The following is a 7,500-nucleotide window of genomic DNA, read 5'->3' on the forward strand; positions in this document are numbered from 1 at the left end:
ATATCGACTGAAACTCGATATATTTTGACAGTTTTTTGACATTTTGACCCAGAAAAACTAAACGTTGCTGCAGGTCGACAGGGAGACAGCATGAGGGTGGACCGGTAGGGAACCCCTGATGGTCTGGTCCCTGTGGGCAGGTTTCGGGGGGGGGGTGGACCGGTAGGGAACCCCTGATGGTCTGGTCCCTGTGTGCAGGTTTCGGGGGGGTCTGGATGTGTCTCACGGCCAGACCGGTTCTCACTCGGTCTACACGGTCCACCGACAGCAGGAGATCATGTTCCACGTCTCCACCAAACTGCCCTTCACTGAGGGAGACACCCAGCAGGTACACACACACACACACACACACACACACACACACACACACACACACACACACACACAGCAGGTACACACACACACACACACACACACACAGCAGGTAGACACACACACACACACAGCAGGTACACACACACACACACACAGCAGGTAGACACACACACACACACACACACAGCAGGTAGACACACACACACACAGCAGGTACACACACACACACACACACACACACACACACACAGCAGGTACACACACAAGTACAAACACACAGCAACAGCACACAGACACAACACACACACACACACACACACGAACACACACACAGACACACACACACAACACACACACAAGGTACACACACACACACACACACACACACACACACACACAGACAAAGACACACACACACACAAACACACATATCACACAGACGCAGGCACACAGCAGGCGGCTAACAGACACACACACAGCAGTAGACACACACACACACACACACAGCAGGTAGACACACACACACACCACACACACACACCACACACCACACACACACACCCACACAGACACAGAGACACACACACCACACACCACACACACACACACACACACACACACATCCCACACAGACGCCACACACACACACACACACACACACACACACACACACACCCAGTGGACAGAACAGGACCAAATAACCCGACCACACGGACCCAAGCATGACACGAACAAAGGAGTCCACGAACACGACCCACACACCGACAGAGCCAACGACCCAGGACCCACACCGGAATGGCCACAACACGGACGAACCAGGAACAAAGACCAAGACGGCCGAATGAAGGACACATGGAACAGGACCAGGAATGGAGACAGGAAGGACACTGACCGACCACACAGCAGGATGGACACACAAGGACACGACAGGAGGACACAGGAGCGCCAGGATGACAGCACGAGGAACGCACATAAGGAAGGAAACATGGACCAACACACACAGCAAGAACGGACGCCACACACGGAAAACCAAATGGAAGAGCCTGACAAGAGAAGAAGAATCAGGAACTAGACAAAAAGACAGGAAGACCAAAGAGGAGCCGGAGGACGACACCCAGTGGACAGGAAGACACGGACCAAGGAGACACACATACAGACAAACCAGACCAGACCCCAACCCCACAGTGAGACAGCATGACTGCAAAGACAAACACAAAGACACAGAGACATCAAGACACAGAGACACAGAGGCACAGAGACACGTAGACAAGAGACACAACAAGACAGCACAGAGCAGAGACAACAGAGGAAAAGAGGACCAACAGTGAGCACAGACAAAAAGACAAAAGACAGAGACAACAAAGAGACAGACACAAAGACAACAAAGACACAGACACAGCAGACATGAGACAACAGGCATGAGACAACAGAGGCAACAGTGAGACAACAGAGACAGTAAAAAGACAACAGAGAAAATGAGACAACAGAGAGGAAGACACAATAGAGACAGCAGTGGAAGAGACAGAAAAGAGAAAACAGGAAAAGAGACAACAGTGAGACAGTGAGAGACAGTGAAGGAAAGACAGCAGAGAGTATGAAAGAGAGACAGTGGAGAAAGACAAAAAGAAAAGGAGAGACAGAGAGACAAATAGTATGACAATAGTATAGAAACAACAGTGAGAGACAGAAGAAGACAACAGTAGTATGAAAAGACAAAGAGAGAGACAAAGAAGGAGAGAAGGTAGAGACAGTAGCAAATAGTAGAAAAGGACAACAGAGAGAAGGAGGACAGTGGAGGAAGAAGGACAAATAGTAGAGTAGTATGGAGGAACAAACAGGGTAGAGGAAGGAGGACAACACAGAGGAATAGTAGAGAGAGGACAGAGGCAACAGGAGAGACAACAGGAGACAAATATGGAGAGGACAGTGGTAGAGAGGACAACAGAGAGGACAGCAGTAGTATGAGGACAACAGTAGAGACAGTGAGAAGGACAATGGAGAGAGAATGGAAGGAGACGGGACCAGGAGACAGTGGAGACAACAGGAGACAACAACAGGAGATAGACAGCAGCAGCTAGAGAGACAGCAGTAGAGAGGAATGTAGAGAGATATTAGTAACGTGCCAGCATAAACCGCAGGATGCACGAGAAGACGACCTGCTCGCCCCCCCCCAGTCCAGCTAGTCTGAGAAGAAGCTGTGAGATTACGAGTTCTAATCCCAAAGCCCAGACTAGAAAGTACAGCCTCACATGGTTGTGTGTTCAGGGTCCAGAGTTCAGGGAGTTCCTGCTCACCAAGCTCATCAACGCAGAGCTGGCCTGCTACAAGAGCGAGCGCTTCGCCCGCCTGGAGGTAAAAAACACACTGGTACATGTAAAGAAATACTCAAGTAAAGTACAAGTACCTCACAATGTGTTTGTGTCTGAGAGACTTTATTCCATGTAAATAATCAGGACTTTTAGCGTGTATAGAGCCAGCATATCTCCACCAGACTCCATGTAAATAATCAGGACTTTTAGTGTGTATAGAGCCAGCATATCTCCACCAGACTCCATGTAAATAATCAGGACTTTTAGCGTGTATAGAGTCAGCATATCTCCACCAGACTCCATGTAAATAATCAGGACTTTTAGTGTGTATAGAGCCAGCATATCTCCACCAGACTCCATGTAAATAATCAGGACTTTTAGCGTGTATAGAGCAAGCATATCTCCACCAGACTCCATGTAAATAATCAGGACTTTTAAGCGTGTATAGAGCCAGCATATCTCCACCAGACTCCATGTAAATAATCAGGACTTTTAGCGTGTATAGAGTCAGCATATCTCCACCAGACTCCATGTAAATAATCAGGACTTTTAGTGTGTATAGAGCCAGCATATCTCCACCAGACTCCATGTAAATAATCAGGACTTTTAGCGTGTATAGAGCCAGTATATCTCCACCAGACTCCATGTAAATAATCAGGACTTTTAGTGTGTATAGAGCCAGCATATCTCCACCAGACTCCATGTAAATAATCAGGACTTTTAGCGTGTATAGAGCCAACATATCTCCACCAGACTCCATGTAAATAATCAGGACTTTTAGCGTGTATAGAGCCAGCATATCTCCACCAGACTCCATGTAAATAATCAGGACTTTTAGCGTGTATAGAGCCAGCATATCTCCACCAGACTCCATGTAAATAATCAGGACTTTTATCATCGTTAAACACACTTCATTCAGAGTGGACAGAAACTAAATCAAAAGTTGTCTAGGTTCATCTTTCCACTGTTCCACACTGTGTGTGTGTGTGTGTGTGTGTGTGTGTGTGTGTGTGTGTGTGTGTGTGTGTGTGTGTGTGTGTGTGTGTGTGTGTGTGTGTGTGTGTGTGTCTGTGTGTGTGTGTGTTTGTCTGTGTGTGTGTGTGTGTGGTCTGTGTGTGTGTGTTGTTTGTGTTGTGTGTTTTACGTTTTGTTGTGTGTGTGTGTGCGTTGTGTGTGTGTGTGTTTGTGTGTGTGTGTGTGTCTGTGTGTTGTGTGTGTGTGTGTCTCTGTGTTGTATGTATGTGTCTCTGTGTATGTGTGTGTCTGTGTGTGTGTGTGTGTGTCTCTGTGTGTGTATGTATGTGTCTCTGTGTTGTATTGTGTTGTGTGTGTGTGTCCCTGTGTGTGTGTCTAGGAGCGTACCCGCGCCGCCCTGCTGGACAGCCTCCACGATGAGCTGTACAGCCGCTCCCAGTGCATGCTGGGATTGACGTCAGGTCTAGAGGAGGAGGGGCGAGCTGAGAACGGACACGCCCACGGAGGTCTGCTGGAGTCCATCAAGGTCTGTTAGGGTCTCGCGTTCTGCCAGCTAACGCCTAGCTAACACTAGCTAACACTAGCTAATCTCTAGCTACACTAGCTAACTCTAGCTAACACTAGCTAACTCTAGCTAACTCCAGCTAACTCTAGCTAACACTAGCTAACTCTAGCTAACTCCAGCTAACTCTAGCTAACTCTAGCTAACACTAGCTAACACTAGCTAACTCTAGCTAACACTAGCTAACTCTAGCTAACACTAGCTAACACTAGCTAACGCTAGCTAACACTAGCTAACGCTAGCTAACTCTAACTAACACTAGCTAACACTAGCTAACTCTAGCTAACTCTAACTAACACTAGCTAACACTAGCTAACTCTAGCTAACTCTAGCTAACGGCTAGCTAACGCTAGCTAACACTAGCTAACTCTAACTAACACTAGCTAACTCTAGCTAACACTAGCTAACGCTAGCTAACACTAGCTAACTCTAGCTAACTCTAACTAACACTAGCTAACACTAGCTAACTCTAGCTAGCTCTAGCTAACGGCTAGCTAACGCTAGTGGCGGGTGACGAGGTCCTCCAGAAACAGAGACACATGTTTGAGTTAACTGTGAGGGAGGTGGAAACACACAGTGAGAGGGTGAATTAAGGGCTCTACGGAGGTCCCGGGACACGTCTGCATGGGTTGAGAAAAGAGACAACAACATTTTTTAAAAATTGTCGAAAAAAAAACAAACATGAATGTAAAAAAAAAGGCAACAAATAGCATGAAAAAGACCCTGAACAAAGGCGACATTAAAATACGTCAAAATAAACAACAGAAATGTCCCACAAAAAGCGCACAAAGGTAAAGACAAAAACATCGGATAAAGTGGCATAAAAAATTAAATTTGGCCGGTTACACACTGGCTGCGTGGCGTGAGCGTTTATATTTCAGCTCCCATGGTAACAGGTTAGAGCAGGGGTCACCAACACGGTGCCCGCGGGCACCAGGGAGCCCCCAAGGACCACATGAGTAGCACTCAGGCCTGTTCTAAAAATGACAATTGAATATTTATATTATCTGTTTCCCACCTTGTTAAGTCATTGTTGATAATTGTGAGAAATCATTAACATGATCAGTGTCTTCACATAGATGAGTATCATTAATCATGAATAATCATATATAACTATCATTAATCATGAATAATCATATATAACTATCATTAATCATGAATAATCATATATAACTATCATTAATCATGAATAATCATATATAACTATCATTAATCATGAATAATCATATATAACTATCATTAATCATTAATAATCATATATAACTATCATTAATCATGAATAAGCATATATAACTATCATTAATCATTAATAATCATATATAACTATCATTAATCATGAATAATCATATATAACTATCATTAATCATTAATAATCATATATAACTATCATTAATCATTAATAATCATATATAATTATCATTAATCATTAATAATCATATATAACTATCATTAATCATGAATAATCATATATAACTATCATTAATCATGAATAATCATATATAACTATCATTAATCATTAATAATCATATATAACTATCATGAATAATCATATATAACTATCATTAATCATTAATAATCATATATAATAACTATCATTAATCATTAATAATCATATATAACTATCATTAATCATGAATAATCATATATAATAACTATCATTAATCATTAATAATCATATATAACTATCATTAATCATGAATAATCATATATAACTATCATTAATCATTAATAATCATATATAACTATCATTAATCATTAATAATCATATATAACTATCATTAATCATTAATAATCATATATAATAACTATCATTAATCATTAATAATCATGTATAACTATCATTAATCATTAATAATCATATATAACTATCATTAATCATTAATAATCATATATAACTATCACTAATCATGAATAATCATATATAATAACTATCATTAATCATTAATAATCATATATAACTATCATTAATCATTAATAATCATATATAACTATCATTAATCATTAATAATCATATATAACTAAAGGCAAACTGAGCACATTTGTTATTTCAGAAGAGTGTATCAAACTGGTAGCCCTTCGTATGACTCAGTACCCAGGAAGTAGCTCTCAGTTTCTAAAAGGTTGGTGACCCCTGGACTAGAGCTTACACACTGTCTGCGTCACACGCACGTCTCAGGCGCCGAAAACGCGTGCATGCTTGAAATAAAACCAATGCCTATTTTTCACGCCACACGCTAGCGTGTTGGAAGCGTTTCCAGGCAAAATATAATAGGAAAAGATGTTTATATGTCGTTTAGACACAAATACATTTTAATAAATGACATGTTGATGTTTGAAAGTCTCGAGGTTTTGATATAAATGCAGATATATATATAAATGTAATTTTAAATAATGATCAATTCTCTAATATGTCACCTGTCAACCCAGAAGGAAATATTCAATCCTGCCGACGTTGTTTTTGCTGTAATCAGATCAGAATATATTTATGTTTATGTGTTTATTTAACTTCCATGTGTCCAGACAAGGCTAGCAGCAGCAGCAGCGCCGCGTCAGACACCTTTCTGGTGTGTAAAGATATACAGTACAGGCCAAAAGTTTGGACACACCTTCTCATTCAATGTGTTTCTTTATTTTCATGACTATTTACATTGTAGATTCTCACTAAAGGCATCAAAACTATGAATGAACACATATGGAATTATGTACTTAACAAAAAAGTGTGAAATAACTGAAAACATGTCTTATATTTTAGTTCTTACGCCAGCCCTTTGCTTTTTGATAACTCTGCAAACCCTTGGTGTTCTCTCAATGAGCTTCCTGAGGTAGTCACCTGAAATGGTTTTACCTTCACAGGTGTGCTTTGTCAGGGTTAATTAGTGGAAGTTTTTCCCTTATTAATAAAAAAAGCAAAGGGTGGCTACTTTGAAGAATCTAAAATATAAGACATGTTTTCAGTTATTTCACACTTTTCTGTTAAGTACATAATTCCATATGTGTTCATTCATAGTTTTGATGCCTTCAGTGAGAATCTACAATGTAAATAGTCATAAAAATAAAAAGGAAACGCATTGAATGAGAAGGTGTGTCCAAATTTTTGGCCTGTACTGTAGAAAACACCACGCAGCAGAAACACCCCGGTCACGCCACGAAGCCAGCGTGTAGCCGGCCTAATGTAAAAAAAAAAGTGACAAAACCATCGGGACACAAAACGTAAAATTTCATCCCAAAATATCATGAAGTTGCGTGGTCGACAGGAAGACACCACCAGGGGTTAAAACAACTCAAACTTATCTATTAAAGATTGTTAAAAAAACGACAAAATGTCAGAAAAAGCTTCAA

The 7,500-nt window shown here is 41.2% G+C and overlaps 1 protein-coding gene across 1 annotated transcript in view; it reads left to right on the plus strand.

The window, feature by feature from the left end:
- Positions 1-2,454: 2,454 nt before the first annotated feature.
- The window catches only part of LOC120564930 (rap1 GTPase-activating protein 2-like), a gene marked incomplete at its 3' end in the record, with an annotated part of 9,880 nt that continues 4,834 nt past the window's right edge, over positions 2,455-7,500 (plus strand). The window contains 2 exon segments of the mRNA XM_039810199.1: positions 2,455-2,667; positions 3,979-4,125. Of these exon segments, the coding sequence (XP_039666133.1) occupies positions 2,455-2,667; positions 3,979-4,125 (360 nt within the window).

This window comes from Perca fluviatilis, chromosome 9 (assembly GCF_010015445.1).
Source record: "Perca fluviatilis chromosome 9, GENO_Pfluv_1.0, whole genome shotgun sequence".
Classification (NCBI taxonomy): Eukaryota; Metazoa; Chordata; class Actinopteri; order Perciformes; family Percidae; genus Perca; species Perca fluviatilis.